The sequence below is a fragment of the Silurus aristotelis genome (assembly GCF_946808225.1).
Source record: "Silurus aristotelis genome assembly, chromosome: 23".
NCBI lineage: Eukaryota > Metazoa > Chordata > Actinopteri > Siluriformes > Siluridae > Silurus > Silurus aristotelis.
Window position 1 is genome coordinate 8,099,057 of NC_139596.1, and position 20,755 is coordinate 8,119,811.

Genomic DNA, 20,755 nt, shown 5'->3' on the forward strand with positions numbered 1-20,755 from the left:
TAATCTAAAAGACTCGAGCAGTAACTAATAACACCTGGAGACAAATGCAAAAAAAGGGTTGAGATCAGTTTGCATAAATGTATTGCCTTGATGTGGAATTACTTTTGCATGTTGGAAAATCATATTTAGATCTCTCTCTCTCTCTCTCTCTCTCTCTCTCTCTCTCTCTCTCTCTCTCTCTCTCTCTCTCTCTCTCTCTCTCTCTCTGTCTCTCTGTGTCTGTCTGTCTGTCTCTCCCTATCTATCTATCTATCTATCTATCTATCTATCTATCTATCTATCTATCTATCTATCTATCTATCTATCTATCTATCTATCTATCTATCTATCTATCTATCTATCTATCTATCTATCTATCTATCGCTCTTGCTCTCGCTCTCGCACATACAAACCTGCTTTTATAGATTTAGACATGCACTATATGGACTAAAGTTAGTGAACACCTGACTATAACATTTAGTTCCCATTTGCTGTTATTATAACCTCCACCTTTTTGTGTAAATGTTCCACTAGATTTTGGAGTGTGCTTGTGTACACAAGGGCATTAGTAAAGTCAGACACTGATGTGTGAGGAGGCCTGGGGTGCCATCAGCATTCAGTTTCATCCTAAAGGTGTTCAGTCAGATCTCTATATCAGGCCACTCAAGATCTTCCACTCCAACCCATATAAAGTATCTTTTCATGGGGTTTGCTTTGTGCACAGGGGCGTTGTCATGCTGCAACAGGTTTGAGTCTCCTAATTCACGTGAAGAGAAAATGTAATGCTACCACTTCCCTGTACAATTATGTGCCTCCAATCCTGTTTTTGGGGAAGAACCACATACAGTTGGAAGAGTCAGGTGTCCCAGTAATTCTGTCCATATTTTGTATGCATAATATTAGATTAGACATGGTTGTCTCAGTGCTGATATGACCTTATGACCTACTTGGTCAAGAATTCAGATATAACATTCAATGGCAAAATACGTTATATAATATAATTACCCCCCCAAATTCAAGATTAGTATCAGCCTTTACACATCCGATGACACACATGTCTTATGAACAAAGTAGGTGGTAAACCATGTGTAATAAAGTAGTAGATGTTTAAAGTCATTCTAATGGGAAAGGTTGTGTGGATCAGGTGTAGGATCGAGTTACCATGCCTCTCAAACGAACACGTTTGGGTTACAGCTGATCAGGGCCTTTTCGTAGTACCAGGGTTACAGAGTTGGGTATGTTCGAGCGGAACTCATGAGAATGGTACTGTAGGTGTGCAGGAATTGGGTTGGGCATAGACAGCCCATGAGCAAGTGGAATTTAAACACTGTTCAGAGCTTTGTCTGAATAATCGAAATCTGTTTTCAGCTAGTTTTTCGGTTGCCAAGAAAACAGGTTCTACCAGCTGAGGAACTTTTACACACTCTTTACTGATATGTGTTTAAGAAGACAAGGGAGAATTTGTATTTATTTATGGTTTTTTTTTTTCTTTCTTCTGTTCACTATTACAGTAACCAGCCATATTTTTAAAGAGTCTGACTACTTTTTTTTTAATTGAATGGATTCAAACAACTTTAGTTGTAAATTGTAAAGTTGTAAAATAAACATTCAACATTTTTGGTGCATCCACCAGTAACCATGTCGAATCTGTTGGTGTATGAACGTGGCTCCTCTGCTTCATCGCTCTTGTTCGGTCTCCTCCAGAGATGATTTGTTAGAGTTCTCTCCAGGAATTGGAAGCTTAGAGTGATACCATGCGATTCTATTGATTGTAGACTATTTTCATTTTTAATGTGTAAAACTTTCTGGCACTACAGGCTAAAGTCCGAATTGCGAGACAGTCAGAATCGCGAGAAAAAAATTGGAATCGTCGAGGAAAAAACGCAAAATTGCGAGAACTGAAATCCAAGGTGCGAGAAAGAAAGTCTGAATTAGGCAACCTTTTTTTTACATTTATTGATTTATTTTTTTGTTTACTTGTCCAGAGCGCTGCAGAGTTTAGCGGGTGGTGCGTCAGTAATAATGGTCCATGGGGAAACACAGTGCTCCATGTGTAGATAAATGGACTAAACGAAGCATCAAGGTAATTATTTTGCCTCGAAGCATTTTTGTATTCGAATTACTCGAGTTACTGGTGGAATCGTTTCAGCTTTAAATCATATATACAGTTTAAAAAGCTTGTTGCAAGGTAGATATTGTGTGAAAACTGTCGCTCTATATAAATGGATGGAACCCGTGCTGGGAAGGTTTGAGCTGCATGAGAGGGAGATTTAGCGTGTTTACTGTGCGTAGTCCACTGTATTGTCATTTTTGTTTTTCAGTTTTCTGCCTTTAATAGAGTTTCGTGGGAGTCATTAAATAAACATCAGACACACTTTGAATGCTCTTGACAATTCACAGGTTGTTAATGATAACCACTAATACATGAGTACAAAGAAAATCAGAAACTTTGACATTTTTAATTTAGGTCATAATTTAGGTACTTAGAACCTTAGTAAATGATTTCTAAATTAGACTCAATTATTATAATGAAGGGATTTGGGAAGCTTATATTTCGACTCGTAATAAGTCACACACAGGAATTCCCACTCCAGGTTTTTTATCTTTCTTCACCTGGAACTGATCTCTCCAGTTCATATGTAATAAGCAGGAGACTATGGTTGGCCGTTTAGTGTCTCTAGGTTAAGTGTTTGCCTTAGCACAAGGTCTCCTGGGTGAGGCTCTGCTAGGGCTGCTCTCTTTCAGCTCTGGGATTAGCACAGTCTCATTCCTGCAGCAGCCGTTCAGTGTGCCGGCTGGGTTATCTGCCTCATTGGCAGAATAAAAATAAAGCTTTAAGGACGGCTCTGAAAACCGAGCAATGTTTAACACCACACACCACGTACAATGGCTCTGTGTACATTTATGTTGCCCAGAGACGATGATGTATATCACTTTACCAAATGCAGATTATTGTTTCTGATAGCAAACGCAGACGTGTAGGTTTCAAATGAGAAGTCCTGGGTAGAGTTGTGTTTAGGCAATTGGCAGGTGCTTTTCTCTAAATCTAGGTAAAAGAAAAACTAAAGTCTAGGCTAAGGGCCAGTATCAGGCTCACTGGCAGTGTTGGCATGTATATAAAAGTCATATCCACTTAGCAAAGAACTTTAAACTGGCTTTTCTATTTAGGAAGCAACAACATGGCCTTGATGTGTGCTCCTTTTCATCATCACTTGGCTGGTGATCAGAATTGTTTGTGTAAATAATATTTTTATTTGGACATTGGACCTCCTTGAGTGTTTAAAAGCTCTGGCATGGAGAAGCTGGTGTTGGATCTGTGATGATCGCAAATGTTGAGCTCAGTAGCTCCTAGTTTTATAACCACAAATGACTGTATAAGACTGTAAAAAAGAACATTACTCATAATCTTACACTCCAGTGCTCATGTTAGTTCTCTCTCTCCAGTGTTCTGTATTGTTTAAAGATTTATGATCACACTCTTGATGTACACCAAATGAGAATCGTTCCCTTTTTGAGTCTGGTTCCTCTAAGGTTTCTTCCTCATAATATCTAAGGGAGTTTTTCCTTACCACAGTCACCATGGCTGCTCATCAAGAATAAATACACATCGTTCACCTTCACTGTTAATTTCTGTAAAGCTGCTTGAAAAAATTTCTGTTGAAAAGCGCTATAGAAATAAACTTGACTTGACTTGAATTCCATTTATAATGAGTTTGCCGTCTTTGCAAATATTACACTCTCACGTCTTTTTTTTTTTTTTTTTATGCTGGGCAGCGTCTTTATAAATGCAACAGTGAATAAAATCATTTATTGTGTATGACCTGCATAAAGCTCAGGCTTCGTCAGCCCATGGTGTGCCCTCATTAAAAAGTGAGCAGTTAAAAGTCTTATCTTACACACAATAATCTGAAATTTCAGATTTAAGTGACTCATCAATTCGCCTTGCAACAAATTGCCTTTGTCTGATGCCTAATTAGATCCATGGAACATTGCTTTTATTGAATCAATTGGCTGAAATTATTTTTCATGCCCATATTTAGCATGACTTTCACTAAAAAGCTCACATACAATACATGCAAACCAAATCGTTCCCTATTCAGCAGAGGGCCGTAGCCTTTCTGTTTCTGTTGGAGGCCCAGATACAGGATCACGATTAGATGCAAAGAAAAAACACACTGGTGAATCCAAAGGAAATGGAACGGCTTTTGCACTTGATCTGTAGCCAGGTTCCATTTAAAACATAATGTAATTTCTCCTGGGCAGCTAGAAGCTCAACTGAATTTCAAATAAAAACTTTATTTGTTACATACACATTCATACAGAGTACGACATGCAGTGAAATGCTCTTTGGGACCATCCAACTTGTAAACATGAAAAATAGAATGTAAGGATAGAAATTAAGTAAATAAGTAAAATGACTATAAAGTATAAGTATTAACTATAGTATAACTAACTAACTAACTAATTTTTGTGTGTGTGTGTGTGTGTGTGTGTGTGTGTGTGTGTGTGTGTGTGTGTGTGTGTGTGTGTGTGTGTGTACACCCTAGGAAAATAAATATATACATACAAATGGTCAGCGAGTTAAGATGGTTCATCTTAGGATGACGATTGCGATACGACAAAATTGTACAAATATTTAAAATGTTGCGCAACAGGCAGCAGTGTATGATCTCCCCACTTAAAGTGGCTTAAAGTGACACTGTGCTGTGCATGTCCAGAGTTAAAGTGACAGTCCAGAGTTAAGGTGTCATATACAGTAAATAGTGCAGAAATCCTTGTAGTGAAGGAACCTGCATGGAGCAAAACAGGCTACTTATCAGGAAATATCCTGTTTTGTTTGCTTAGACCTCACAGACTCTGGTTTATGATATGTATTATAGAAAAGATGGGGGAAAGTCCTCTCAACCTTTCACAACACGTTATTAACCAATCTAACCACGCTTTAAAGTTTTGGAGTTGAAAGGACGGAGTTTATGATTTACACTTTTATTTTTTACATTCTGATCAGTGAAGCGAATGCAAATGAAAAAAATCAGCTCCCTGTGTCTGTTCTTATGCATTTGCACAGTGTTTGCAGTGGGGAAAGAAAACTGAATGGAATGGAGAAAAAAAAAGGTTTATTATTTATTTCATTTTTTTACAAAAGTAAAGAATTTTATAAACCCCTTACTTCCAACCTCTAACCAGATCACCCCCGCCATACTGTAGGCACTGGAAGCTAGCACATGCTTTTCTGTGACACAACACCCTCCAGTCCTGCTCGTGCTGCTCTACAGGACGGAACGCTGTTTACATGAGCTCACACATGCACATGATTTTCTACTGTCGCTGTGATTGGCAGGAAAAGAGAAAATGCCCCTCCCACCACGATTCGAACTTGTGATCTCACAACGATAGGGTCCTCTGCTTTTCTGTTATACCACTCATTAACTTCTAAAAAGAATTACTGCATGGCACCGAACATATTAATGTCTCATTCTTCTTTCGGCTTCTCCCATTAGGGGTCGCCACAGCGGATCATCCGTCTCCATACCCCCCTGTCCTCTACATCTGCCTCTTTCAACCCAACTACCTGCATGTCCTCCTTCACCACATCCATAAACCCCCTCCTTGGTCTTCCTCTTTTCCTCCTTCCTGGTAGCTCAATCCTCAGCATTCTCCTACCGATATACCCCATGTCCCTCCTCTGCACATGACCAAACCATCTCAATCACACCTCCCTCACCTTGTCTCCAAAACGTCCTACATGTGCTGTCCCTTTAATAAACAAATTTCTAATCCTGTCCATCCTCGTCACTCCCAACAAAAATCTTCAGCTCTGCTACCTCCAGCTCCACCTCCTGTCGACATATTAGTGTCATGTTGATCTTAATAAATACTTTACTGTGTTTTGGTTTAATAGCTGCTTCACTTGAACTAAAGCATGTACTCAAACACACTCTGACACATTGTATAATGGCTGCATTGGGTTTGTAATCTTAATATGGAAATTTTGGTTTGGCGATTTGAAGCGAATAAATAATGTTGTTTTTTTTTATTCCACAATGGTTTTATAACCAGAAGCGGTGCCTATGTTTTTGTTTGCAAAATCTAATTCACGCCCTGTAATGCCTTTCGGGATACAGTGCAGGACTTCCACATGTTAAGTGGTACACACGGCCCCATGCATATTTCAAGCAGTCTGCTCTGTATAGTTTCTGGTTTCATGGTGAGTGGTTACAAATTAGCCGCACATTATTATCATGGCTACAATATACTGATAGATTAGCCATTTTGTTATCATGTGAGCACACACAAATCATGAACAGGCTTTTTCAAGGAGCCTTATATATCTTCTGTTTTTGTGACTCAAAATAAACACATCAGATTCAGTTAGCCAGTAAATCCTTCTGTTGAAACACCTTCTAAATGATGTGCAAGCAGATCCAGGGCAGGATTTAGTGATCGTCACGGCTCCAGGGTTAATGCGCGTTGTGTTGTGTTGTGTCGCGTTTTATTTCTTCACCGAGTTCTCCCTCCTCACCAAGTAGAGAAGGAAAAAGGAGTTAGGTGACCCGGAGTTGGGTTTGAACTTTGCTCTCCTGTATCACACCAGCTCGTGTTCAGGGGAGTTGCTTTCCTGACTGCTCTGAATTTGCCTATCATTTGTTTAGCTTTTGCTCTCTGATAAAGGGTCACATGCATTATTATTTTGCCTGTGTCTCATTGACTGGAAAATGTGTGTGCCATGATTTTCATACAGGGCCCTTTACTGCGTTGCTGTGGTAGAAGGCTGATTGCAGCTTTAAATGTTCAGGAATGAAAATCTCAACCAGTTCTGTTATTAAAGCTACACTTTATGGACAAACTGTTGTGGACACCTGACCATAAAATTGCTTTTTGAACATCTCAGTCCACATTTGGTCCCCAGTTTGCTGTTATTATAACCTCCACTCTTCTGAGATGTTGTTCCACAAGATTTTTTGAGGGTGTGTTTGTGGCGATTTGTGCTCATCCATCCACAAGTGTGTTAGTAAAGTCAGGTACTGATGTAGGTGAAGGAGGCCTTGGATGCAGTCAGTGTTCCAATTCATCCCAAAGATGTTAAATAGGGTTGAGGTCAGAGCTCTAAAGCGGGCCATGAATAGTCTTCTACTCTAACCCATGTAAATCATAGCTTTATAGAACTGGCTTTGAGTCATGCTGGATGAGGTTGTGAAGGGGAAATTAAACGCTACAGCATCCTATAAAATTTTATTGTATTTTTAACTTTGTGATAACAAATTTCAGGAAGAAACACGGATGGCTGAAAAAGTTGAGCGTCCCATACCTTTTTGTCCATATAGTGTAATTGAATTGTTAAAAATAAACACTGTACATTGTGACTGGCACCTGCCAATCTGATAAGAGAGAGAAAGAAGGAGAGTGAAACCAAACAGTGATAAAAGAGTCAATATTATAGTATAAATGGATATTAATTTGGTGATGGAGTTTTTGGCTTTTGTTTTGCTTTTGCATTTTTGGTATGAATGATAATTAGCTGATTTGTTCTCAGTGGGACATTCATGTCTTTAGCCAGTTGTTACACTGTTTTAGCTAGATGGATATTAAGTGTACGTTGCACTTCAAATTACCGTAATTTCCGGACTATAAAGCGCACCCAAATATAAGCCGCACCCACTAAATTTTACAAAGATTTGTATTTTGAACATAAATACACCGCACCTGTCTATAAGCCGCAGGTTCCTACACTGAAACTAATGAACTTTACACAGGCTTTAACGAAAGACAGTGTCTGTTACATGGCTTGTATCTAAACAGTAGCCTACCAAGAAAGTCATTGTTTACTGTCTTCCTCCTTCCTTTCTATTTCTATCGGGAGTTTATCTTTTGGCATCGTCGTGCGTTTAAAAATCACCATCGGTGAATCTTTTCTCCCGATGCCGTGCAGCTCAGAACACAAGTGCTGTTTTCATGCCCGGTTGTTTTCAGCGTGACGAATGATTCGTATTTCCTGTAGACAGTCCGAGTGAGCGGCAGGTCAAACGTCAGAGGAACATCATCCATATTTATGATGTGGTGCGGGACGATTCAGTGGTCCGATTTAAATAAAGGGTTTCATTGGTTCACCTGAACCCGTTCTGCAATTTCATTGATCTAATGTTATGGGGCTCAGTTTTTTGGCATCTAGTTTGTGAAACCGGGAAAAACCCAGGAAAAAGCCGCTTTGTTGTTTAAGCCGCGGGGTTCAAAGCGTGGGGAAAAAATAGCGGCTTATAGTCCGGAAAATAAGGTAATAAACAAATAAATAAATCAAACAATTTATGTGTGTGTGTTTGACTGTGTACAGGAAGCAGATGGCGAGGACAGACTGGGCCTTGCAATTGACAGTGAAGGGGACATCGAGGGCGAGTGTAAAGCATATACTCCTGACGTGGCACCGTCTACTGACAACACTCCACAATGTCTCACCAAAGCCCTGGAGGGACTGTCATCCAGGTAACTCTGTCTCTGTCAAGTCGAACTTCAGGACAAGAAAATATAACAGAATCAACAAGCACTGCTAAGGTGTGTCTCGTTTAGTGTCGTTTAAGCTAGAGATCACTTCAGAACGCATTCTGTAATGCATTCTGTTTTTTAAAAGATCTAGATCTAGACAAGCTGAATTTTTTTTAGATCTAAAAAATATATAATAATTGCAGTGTGTTGAAGGATATTTACATCTCTTTTTAATTTCTAACAAATCTAAATCCTTTCCTCAGCTGTACTGGATAATCAACACTCCTTCTATAATTACTACAAATAAATTTGGGAATGGTGGAAAGAAATAAGATAAATATAGTGTAGGCTTTAAATAATCCCTGCATTTCCCCGTACCGTGGAGCATGTTTGTGAGTGTGAAGCTGCACGTCCACATGCATTTCATTGGCTTTCTTTTCGTTGTTCTACGTTATTCTGCATGTTATTAGGGATTTTCTATCCTATAAAAAAAGAACGAAAGACACGTGTGTAGTGTTTTATATAAAACGAGGATGAAACGTTTAATACGCACACAATCGTGAGGATTAACGGAGTCACCAGAGGTCGAGCCGCATTCGCGTTCTGGTCGATTGGTTGATGAGAATGTGCTGAATGGAGGCGCCTGGACTCGTCACCGTTTCTGATGACTCTTCTTTCTCTCACTTTTTCGCTTTTCTCTTTATTGACAGTATCTCCCTCTGCTCCGGGGCTTCCTAGATGACTTGCAGCATCTGTCCTCTAACACACAGAGAATGCTTTATAGCACTGCAGCCCAGCTTATAATATATATTTAACTGTAGCTGCTTTGTTCGCTTTATGAACACTATCTTCAGTACCAGATTAACAAGTGCCTTCTGTGGGAATGTGCGCTTCTGCGCCGTTTTACACACCCACATTCCTGTAAGCTAAACTGATTTTCTGGTCAAAATGAATCATGTTTTTTCCTTTCTTATAGTCAGTGTGGCGTAAAAGTGTTTGTAATGTCTATAAATACCAGTAGCTATGAAAACAATGTATATTAGAAATGCCATTAAATGCACGACATAACAAATGTTACAAATGGCAGAACATTAAGCTTTATTAAGTATAAGTTTACTAAGTATTAGTTTAGTAGTCTAGACTAGTATGGTACACACTCCACATAAAAGCATGGATATTATAAGGAAGGAGTCTCCAGTTTCAATTCTTTATAATGGTCATGGATAATGCAAGAACTTTAGGGTTTATTTCAGGGGGGAAAGTCTTCAGTATAAAGCACTCTCTAATTTCTCATGTTCTCATAATGTTAAAATATTACAGTTTAAATGATCCACAAGCATTAGATGTAATTCAAACAGTATATAATTTTTTTGAATTTGGAAATAAAATTGAGTAGTATTGGGGCTTGCAGCTTGATTTCAGCTTTTGCAGTGTCTGTCGACTCAGAAAACACATCTGCATCCTTTACATAGATAAAAATGTTTATTTCGAAAGTTGTTTTCATTTATTCCTGTTCTGTATTGTATTTGAAACGTATTAATCTGAGCAAAGAAACAAACCATCCCACCATCCCCTGCATCGTTGCTTGTCTTGTGTACTTCAGGGCTACTTTGCTGTACAAAAAATTCAATATCCACTGCTGTTTACCCCAGAGCACATGTGCATGCTTTTTTATTTATTTATTTAGTTTTTTTTTTTTTTTTTTTTTTTTATTAGCTTAGCTACAGCCAAATACATTTTATTTAAAGCTGTTTTCACTGTTCAGATTTCTGATTTTCAGCATTCCTGTCTTTAATGGTTAAATAGCTAAAACCCTGCTCAAACACCAAACACCAACATTATAACAAGCTTCAGGTTGCAGCTTTTTCATTCTAATGATGCAACAACGTAAATCACATTTAATATTAGTTTGTGCTTGCAATAGCTGCATCAAGCCAACAACCTCCTAAACACATTAAACTGTGGCATTCTTCATTTGTTTTTGTTTTTTTTCAAAGGCATATTTGTTTTGGATTGGTTTCGCACATTTGTCTCTGCTTCAGGAGCTGAAATGCCGCTTAATTAGGTTAAGGTCTGGAAATAAACTTGCCCAGGCTTCCACCTTTACCCCTGATTTAGTCCTTTGTTATGTTGGCAGAAGAGCCTTCTGATTAGATTGAGATTCATATCTCCTCTATTTTTCCACATAGGTACCTCTCTGGTCTTCATGTCGGTGTATCTAATGAACACTAAATTCAGTCTTCACGTGCTGAAACCCAGATAGATATTCCTGAGCTATGAATTGTTTAAACAGTCAGTCTAACAGGGCAGACCAGGGCAACAAGAAACACTTGTCAGTTAAAAAAAGGGTGTGTTCAAGCAAATGGTGGCAAGTTGTTTAATACAGCTGGATATAAATATAAGGGAATGAAAGATGCCATTCTTATGATCATCTATTCACCTCATACCCAAATATTTTGGTCAGGACATTCAGAGGCCTTTGGATGATATCATTTCCCCTTCTGTTTATCTACTGGCTTTTTATTATAACCCCCGTCTTTGGGATCATGTATGAGTGATGGTTTAAAGGCAAATTTGACTTAATCTGTTCCACTCTGGTGGCACTTGGGTGTTAAAGTGCAGTCACAAGTCTTGTCATGCTTGGACTCATCACCCCATGTCGTATTGCTTGATTTGGGATTTGTGTTACTGACACATGTCCTGCGCCACAATGTTCACTGTTTTGTCTTTCATTTTCAATGTGTTTGGAAACAGACAAGACAAATGTTTTCAAAGTAAACTGGAGTAAAAGGTAGTGTTTTTTCCTCACAGCAGAACTGAAAGTAATTTGCAAAAAACTGAAGTGAATTTGGATTATGCTGGGTTTTTGTTTGTGTAAACAGCAGTATTTCAGAGGTTTGTTTTGTCCATGAAGTTCTTAGACTGTTGCAACACAAGCTGATTTTATAAGCATGTAGAATTTATGCCTAAGGTCAAAGCAGTTTCATTTGTTAGTTTGGCAACGCGCACATTTTGCAATCTTATGCTCGTAGGTGGTGCGACTGGACACCGCACTGGAAACCAGACGCCCACACACATTTCAACAGAGAAATATTTACACTCCCTGTTTCTATTTGGAGTGTAGACTTCCTAATTTTGTTCCAGGTTTTTTTTTTTTTTATGGAGTTAGCGAGTGGACAAGGATTCATTTAGACAAACCACTTTCCATTAAACTGGGAACACATATTTACCATGTCGTTTAGTTTTTTTATATATCAAATGTCCTTCCCATTGTTTGTTTTAATTGAACCTCTGCTATCACATCCCTGAATCTGGGAGATATACATTAAGGATTTAAAAATGATTTGAATAAAACATGCTGGTGCAAGAATGACTTTTGTTACTGATTTTTGTTTGTGTCTTTCCTGTTTATGCAGATGGAAGAACTGGTGGGTACGAGGGATTTTATCACTTACGATGATCACAGGCTTCTTCCTTATCATCTATTTGGGACCCATTATGCTTATATTTGTGGTAAGTAAACATTCAACGTCTGTCTGCAAACATACAAAGCAGCACAAAGCACTCATTTGTGACTCCTAAAGCATTCATAGGATCGGTGTAGTGCAATGAAGCGTGTGCTCTCATAGGCATATCATTCACAGCAAGGTGGTGTGACGGAGCCCAGAGCCCAAAGTTACTGTTGTTACCCCATTGTTTCTAAATCCAGCTTTTCCCAAAGTGTTTTATTCCTTTTATACCACCAATACCAACAGTAATTCATTTTTTTTTTTTTTACTTTTTTTTAAATTTAATTAAATTTCTTTTTTTTTTAATTTCTTTTATTAATTTTTTTCATCCCATTTAATATTTTGAAACGCTTGCAAACAACTTTTTCAGTTTTCAACTAGAAACTCCTCCATACTAAGGAATGTAAATGTTTATTTATAGAAATCTTTAATACATTTCTATAAATAAATTCCTCTGTTGAAAAAACCTTCACAGTATGCATTCATGTTGAGTGCATGTTTTTAAATGATTTTTTTATTTTTTAAATCAGTTTTTAATGTACCTGTTAATAAGCTTTAAATATATGTATTGCAGTCAGCACTAATGTTTATTCTATATTTGGGTTTATTCTAAACTATCTATTCTAATGTGTTTGTGTTTTGTAGGTTATGAGTATTCAAATTAAGTGTTTTCAGGAAATCATAACCATCGGCTACAGAGTTTACCATTCCTACGAGCTCCCGTGGTTCAGAACACTGAGCTGGTGAGTGAAAATAGGTTTTTTCTTTACTGCTGAATGCAAAAAAGGGCAGATTTGTGCTTGTGTTTACTTCCAGTACTAAAAAACATTTAATTTTTTTTGGTGAAACTGAAAGGCACATTTCTATTTGCTATTGTGAATATTCTTGGTGGGATCTGTTTCTATCAGACACATTTCCTCTTTTATAACCAGAAGCACTTGACAGTGCAGTGCAGATAAAAGCAGGTAGATGGAAAATCAGCAACAATGACTTACACACACACACACACACACACACACACACACACACACACACACACACACACACACACACACACACACACTCTCTCTCTCTCTCTCTCTCTCTTCCTTCCGCCGTATCTACCCATAGATAAACTAGTGATTAACTGGACTTGAACAAAGTGCACTTCCATGTTGGAGCCCTGACATAAAGTACTCACTCCCACTTTAACCAAACAATAACATTTCAGAGTGTAATGGGGGGCAATACCTACTAAAATACTGTTCATGTTTTACAAACAATATGGTCATAATGAACACTAATACATTTTTTTCTCTTACATTTCAGGTACTTTTTGATTTGTGTGAACTACTTCTTTTACGGGGAGACGGTGGCGGATTACTTTGGTGCGTTAGTCCAAAGGGAGGAGCCGCTGCAGTTCCTTGTTCGTTATCATCGCTTTATTTCTTTTACTTTGTACTTGGCAGGTGAGTTTCACAGGGCCGTTAAAAAAAAAATAAAAAATTAGTTTTCGGTCTCAGGTTCCATGTTGCGTAAATACATCTCTAGGGTCGAATGAAAGTGATGCTGTTTTGGCTTTTTTTGATCAGCCTTTAATGGATGATCACAAACTTATTTTCAACTTTAAACTTATTTGTTATTTTTAAAGTCTGGATTCAGGTGAATATATGACACAACAGTAGGGACTTTGTAAAATTCAAGCATGATATTTAGTTATTAGAATCAGCATGGCTCATTCACAAATAATGCATTTTCATATGATCTGAAGGGAAACGAAATGTAATACAGACACGACACCTATTATAATAAAGCTGACTTTAGTCTAAGCATGAAACATTTTACTCAGCTGGGCACTCATCAGGCATTCACAGTATACACTCAGTTGAATGACCAGATCGATTAAGATGGCAGGAAGTAACCCAGATATCAACTTTTTACAACCGCGGTGAGCAGAAAAGCATCTTCGAGCATGCCAAACCATTATACTGTATACATGAATACAGTATTTCCTGAATATTAATATTTCTTTTTATGTATTAAAACACCCCAACGTTCAGGTAAAGCTGACCAGCATGTTATTTACTCTTCACAGGTTTCTGCATGTTTGTTCTGAGCTTAGTGAAGAAACATTACCGCCTGCAGTTTTATATGGTGTGTACCACTGATACAGCATGCACTCACTAACACAGACACAAATCTCCTCACTTCTAATCTTGTTACCTTGGTGAATTTAAAGACACTGGAATAATTGATTGCACATGAAAAGCTTGTCTACTGTGATCAGGTTTATGTGCTGAATGTTTTATTCGGTAAAAAAACAAACAAACAAAAAACAGTGTTTTAGTTAAAGTAACCAGTGTATTGGCATATACAGATACACAATAAGTGGATTCAGGTGACATATTCAACTTTATTAAGCGTAATGAATGCCTAATAGAAAAGAGTAAAGAAAAGCTTGTACCGATTATTTTCCCCGTTTTATTTAGTAAATTATTGCACAAGATTCTGGATTTTAATTATCTTTATTTCATGCATAGTTAAGACTTGCATCTTATGAACCAGTTAATGAATAATTCTGACTTAGGTTTGTTAGTTCTCATGGGCTAAACAACCACAATTATCAGCCTATTACTGTTCTGTTCTCTAGCAAGTGCTACAATAGTTAAATAACGCATACAACATACACTATATGGCTAAAAGTATTCACTCACCCATCCAAATTGAATTCAGGTGTTTCAATCACTTCCATAGTTACAGGTGTCTAAAACCAAGCACCTGGGCATGTAGACTGTTTCTACAAACATTTGTGAAAGAATGGGTCACTCTCAGAAATTTCCTCGCTACTAAATATTCCACAGTCAACTGTTAGTGGTATTTTAACAAAGTGGATATATATTATAATAAAGTGGAAGCGATTGGGAACGACAGCAACTCGTAAAATCACAGAGCGGGTCAGCGGATGCTGAGACACATAGTGCACTGAGGTCACCAACGTTCTGCAGTCAATAGCTACAAACCTCCAAACTTCATGTGGCCTTTAGATCAGCTCAAGAACAGTGCGTAGAGAGCTTCATAGAATGGGTTTCCATGGTGGAGCAGCTGCATCCAATCCTTATATCAAGGTAAAGCATCGGATGCAGTGGTGTAAAGCACGCCTCTTGACTCTAGAGCAGTGGAGACGTGTTCCCTGGAGGGAGAACGCTTCACTTTCTGGCAATCCGATGGACGAGTCTGGGTTTGGCAGTTGCCAGGGAAACGGTACTTGTCTGACTGCATTGTGCCAAGTTTAAAGTTTTGGTGGAGGGGGATTATGATGTGGGTTTTTTTTTTTTAGGAGTTGGGCTTCGGCCCCTTAGTGAAAGGAACTCTTAAAGCTTTAGCATACCAACTCATTTTAGACAATTTCATGCTCCCAACTTTGTGGGAACAGTTTGGGGAGGGCCCGTTCCTGCTCCAACATGACTGCGCACCAGTGCACAAAGCAAGATCCATAAACACATGGATGAGTGAGTTTGGTGTGGAAGAACTTGACTGGCCTGCACAGAGTCCTGACCTCAACCCAGTAGAACACCTTTGTGATGAATTAAAACGGAGTCTGCGATCCAGACCTTCTCGTCCAACATCAGTGTCTGACCTCACAAATGCGCTTTCCACTCCTACACCTCGTGGAAATCCTTCCCTAAAGAGTTGAAGCTGTTATAGCTGCAAAGGGTGGGCCAACATCATATTAAACCACATGGAATAAGATTCCGATGCAAGTTTATTTGCATGTGAAGGCAGACGAGGGAATACTTTTGGCAATATAGTGTAGGTGTCTCAGGCTTTTTTCTTCCCATGTGCCTAATTATAACGTGTGGAACTGTGTTAAATGGTAAATCAGAGATTGTTTATATTTTTCTAATTAAAATACAAATGCTATTTTACCCCTTACTTACACAGATCTCACAATTGTAACTACACATTAATGGTTATGAATTGCTTGTATAGGTGTATGTGTGTTTCAGGATATTTTACCGATTTCCTTTTTATTATCATTGTCATCATCAGCCAGATGTTTTTCTTGTTTATCCATTAACAGTGTGTGTATGTTTGTCTGTATGTGTGTGTGTTTGCCATTTCAGTTTGCTTGGACCCATGTGACTCTGTTGATTGTGGTAACTCAGTCTCATCTGGTCATTCAGAACCTTTTTGAAGGAATGATCTGGTAAGCAGGAATCACACTCGACCTGACAGACTTGTTTCACTGCATGTATTTGTTCCATTTTGGTCCGCTTGGATGTTTTGGAGTTCCTCCTAAGTGTATGTTACTGCAAGCCTTGAAATATTTCCCTACACACAGTTCTTCTGATTTCCCCAAACTGCTTATGTAAGGAATATAATATGACAGGGCATGCTATTGTAAGAAATTAATCTACCACATGGTGGTGTTGTGGAGGCCAATCTGAATCTTACAATCCCGAATGATAACTGACTGCTAACTTCATGTCTCAGAGTACTTTATTTTTTTTTTGCCTTTTGAAACTTTTGTATTTTAAAATACAATTTAATATTTTTTTTTTTGCTTTAGTTCATACTTTTATAATAATTTTGTGCATTTCTTATGAGACCAGTTAGTTCCTTTTTTTAGCAGTTGTTCCCTTTACAATTTTTCTTACTCCAGACCAGAGGTGCCCTGACTTTTTCCTGCGAAAGGCCAAAAATAGAAATTTGAGTTGTGGGCAGAAAATAACTGTTGCATTATACAAAATATTATAATAATTGTATTTATTGAACCCTTTTGTATTATAGATGCACAATATGAAAAATAGTATATTGCCATAAAAACTGTGATTGCAAAGTATTAAAATAATTAAACCCACTGGGTCCTCTGGGTCTTTTCAGTTTGCAGACAGGGTTGATATGTTGCTAGAATGTTTATTTACATAATCGTAGGCTTTGGCAACAATGCAAACTGCAAGACTGGAATTGCAATAATGATTAACAGACAATGTTTTGTGCACCCCCCCTTTCTCCACAAAAATGCATGCAGTTAATATTTACATGTCAATATAAACACTGTTTATCTGTTCAACAGGTTTATTGTACCAATATCAATTGTCATTTGTAATGACATCATGGCATACCTCTTTGGCTTCTTCTTTGGAAGAACACCTCTGATTAAAGTAAGTCATTGTATAAGATTAGGAATTTGACTTTGACTTCTAGTGCAGCCACTTTTACTATCAAAGTCTTAATGTGTTCTTTCAGCTCTCTCCAAAGAAGACATGGGAGGGCTTTATTGGAGGCTTCTTCTCCACAGTGGTTTTTGGCTTCATTGTAAGTTCAGGAACTCTATAAAAAGAATACTGACAGCCAGTAAAATAATGCAATACTTACATGCAGTGTCTCTTTGCATTCCAGTTTGCCTACCTGCTGGCACAGTACCAGTACTTTGTGTGTCCAGTAGAGTACAACAGTGAGACTAATCGTTTTGCTGTGGAGTGTGAACCCTCTGACCTGTTTGTGATGCAGGAGTACACACTGCCTGCAATGGCACAGAATGTTGGGTTGGGATGGGTAAGCAATGTTTATCTGTATGATATAAAGAATCCCAGTATTCATTAAAAAAATATAAATTTTTCAGTAACTTAAAAGTCATACATAATACAACAAAAATACTAAAAAAACTAATAATCAAACTACTTTTTGTCCGATTCTTTCAGAAAACGGTGAACTTATACCCATTTCAGATTCACAGCATCGCACTCTCCTCATTTGGTTCCTTGATCGGGCCATTCGGGGGCTTTTTCGCCAGCGGATTTAAAAGAGCTTTCAAAATCAAAGTAAGCGTAACCATTTTCTTCTCACGGTAGTGTTATTAACTTTATCATTGCCCTGGGTTAAACTATGTCCAGATTTCATTTAACGGCAATAAAGAGCACAGAATCTGTTCACCTGTACTCAATGTGAAAGGGTATTTAGGATTTAGTTGAATCGAAATCATTCAGAATTAACGAATAGCATGCAATGAGTAAAGCAGAACCACTGAAATTGATTGTGTTTGCACAGGATTTTGCAGACACCATACCTGGACATGGTGGTATCATGGACCGTTTTGATTGTCAGTATCTGATGGCCACATTTGTCCACGTTTACATAGCGAGCTTTATCAGGTAAGAGTGTGTTTGCTCATGCGCAATCCCATGTATACTGGTTATTAAGCTTCTTTCTTCTCCAGCATTAACACTATACAGGTTCTAAAACAGTCACATTTTTGCCTCCAAGTGTCCTTTTAAATGTATTTAAATGAATACATCCAGGGATGAGTCACTTCCACAGACTGCCATGCAGAAACCATTGCAGGCATTGCTGATTTCCTTACAACTTATCAAATGAAAAGCAATGCACACATTAGGACTTTAAACATCCATCATAAGTATTTGAGTCGAATTATTACCTGAGGCCTTCTGAGGCCTTAGGACACTCAGATTTTACCCCACAAACGCATCCATCGACGTGCAGTTATGTAACAGGCTTCGACTCAGTGACTTGTAGTAAAAGCATGATGAATATTAAAGTTCACAGTTTGTTTTTAGTCGGACTTGTTAAGGAAAATACACATTGTCTGACTTTATTTTTTGTTTGGGGTTTAGGAATAAAATGCTTCCTCGTTTAACTCGAGTAATTTGAATAAAAAAATTGAAACGGGAAATCACTAAAAACAAATAAACTGTTATGTGTCTACTGCACAAACGCAAAAATGGCAACTAAAATGAAATAAAACGATGTACAGGCACGAAGGTCAGACGGGAACTCTCGCATGGTTCATGCGCATGGTTCATTCTATGAAAAGTTCCTTGTCCATGTTCATCATTTACACAAAGTCTAACTCCAATAAAACGAAACGTTTGTTAAATCTTCGTTTCTTTATTTTTATTCATATTTAAAAGGGAAGCAGGTCGCAGGAAGAAGCAGTCAGTGCGTTGAAAAAATAAATATATTATTAATTATAATTTAAATATAAATTATAATTATAATATTAAATATTAAAAAAAAATATATATATATATATATATATATTTGCGGGAGCAGGTCTGAAAAACCTGTCCCCGTGCAGGTCACCAGTTTGAAGCTCTACTTGTTATAGAGCCCCCTGCTGGACAGGTCCCTGTTGGGAATCCAACCCGAGTACATAAAGCATTTGAATGCATTTTTAGAGCATCAAATAATTCTATAAAAAAGTTTTTTGATATTTGAAATATATATTTTGAAATTTTTGATGATTTTGTTTTTAAAATAAATGTCCTATTATTGCAATACATAACAAATGTTATAATAATATCAATATACAGAATATATATCTTAATATGCATTTTGGAAAGGTTTGTTTTATTTATTAAATATTATTACTTCTTTTCTAAAAGCTCACTTACTCGCTGTTTGTCTTTCAGGGGTCCGAACCCCAGCAAGGTGTTACAGCAGCTGCTGGTCCTGCAGCCCGAACAACAGCTCAGCATTTTCAACACGCTGCGCAGCCACCTGAGAGAGAAGGGCATTCTTAATGCTGTGTCAGAAGAATAAAGGAACACCTCATTTATTCACTTCAGTTAGAACAGTAAGGTTTAGCAGTTTATTACTTTACACAAAACAGTGGATGCACAGCCATCATTCGAGAAACTCTGGAGAAAACACTGCAGTGGACTTTACTTCACACCTCCACTGCACCTATACAGCACTACAAAAATGCAGCCACAAGGGGGAGATGTGCTTCTTCTTATAATCTTATTTATCTTCTTCAGCGAACTGCATGTGAGTTAAGTCTTCTGATAAACAGGAGAAAGGATGGGAGCACACAGTAAGTGAATTCAGAGGGCTAGAAGTTTGAAAATAGCCCTTAATGCCGATTCGGGGCATTGCACTGATTTTTAGATTGATTTTAGTGTAATTGATGTATGAATAGCAGAAACAGTACAGTTTGCTTCTGCAACAATTCCAAAGCTGTCACATTTTGTTGTGAGACGCTACAATATGCAGGATTAGCATGAGGATAATCGTATCGGCTGCACAACTAATCAACAACTTGAAAAAACAGCATGAGTCGTACAGTTACTTCGAAAAAAAGTTGCCCTTCTCCCCTTTCCTCTTTAGTTCGATACTGTAAACTTTTGCAGCTGTAACAGTTACCCTTGAGAAATGCACACTTGTAGTTATATATTAATGTAAATAGTTATAGATTATACTAAAAGATTTACAGTATATCAGACTCAAAATCCTATATATGTTATAGGAATAAAAATATATGCAAACGCTAAGTTTTTGTAATAGAGATTTAGCATGATTAGTCTTCTGTGTGAAGGACTGTATGGATAAGTTATTTTTTTGTTAATACTGAAGATGAGAACTGAGCAGTTTAGTTCTTTAGCCTGTCAAGAATTTATTTGTAGTGCACTACAAATTTTATATATATATATATATATATATATATATATATATATATATATATATATATATATATATATATATATTGCAATTAAAAAATTAATCAGGTTTTTGGTCACCGAACGATGATGTCTTATGGCAGAATTTGTGTCTTCATAGAAAATAGTTTAAAATAAAATGTGTGCATTTACTGTTTACTCACCTGGTAGCTATAGTATGTGTGTTACATTAACTGAGCCACAACATCTAAAACAATTTTGCTTAGCGTTTGGCCCGAAGTCCTTCCTGTTTACCAAAGAGCTCTGGACACCCTGATCAAGACTTTCAGCTAAGAGATTTGTACAGGATTATATATAGATAGACAGATATATAATCTATTGAAATTACAT

At 37.6% G+C, this 20,755-nt stretch overlaps 1 protein-coding gene and 1 long non-coding RNA gene across 2 annotated transcripts in view; one reads left to right on the plus strand and one right to left on the minus strand.

The window, feature by feature from the left end:
* cds1 (CDP-diacylglycerol synthase (phosphatidate cytidylyltransferase) 1) overlaps positions 1–20,382 on the plus strand; it is a 23,199-nt gene extending 2,817 nt beyond the window's left edge. Inside the window, exons 2-13 of the mRNA XM_083527007.1 lie at positions 8,309–8,457; positions 11,874–11,970; positions 12,612–12,709; positions 13,275–13,414; positions 14,041–14,099; positions 16,070–16,152; positions 17,023–17,110; positions 17,196–17,264; positions 17,349–17,504; positions 17,651–17,770; positions 17,997–18,100; positions 19,379–20,382. Of these exons, the coding sequence (XP_083383133.1) occupies positions 8,309–8,457; positions 11,874–11,970; positions 12,612–12,709; positions 13,275–13,414; positions 14,041–14,099; positions 16,070–16,152; positions 17,023–17,110; positions 17,196–17,264; positions 17,349–17,504; positions 17,651–17,770; positions 17,997–18,100; positions 19,379–19,508 (1,293 nt within the window). The 3' untranslated portion in view covers positions 19,509–20,382. The remainder of the gene's footprint in view (positions 1–8,308; positions 8,458–11,873; positions 11,971–12,611; positions 12,710–13,274; positions 13,415–14,040; positions 14,100–16,069; positions 16,153–17,022; positions 17,111–17,195; positions 17,265–17,348; positions 17,505–17,650; positions 17,771–17,996; positions 18,101–19,378) is intronic.
* LOC310718329 lies at positions 17,349–18,628 on the minus strand. The gene is made up of 2 exons (XR_014531106.1): positions 18,546–18,628; positions 17,349–18,475 (listed from the first exon to the last, which is right to left on the minus strand). It is a non-coding gene; the product is annotated as an uncharacterized lncRNA (long non-coding RNA).
* Positions 20,383–20,755: the final 373 nt, after the last annotated feature.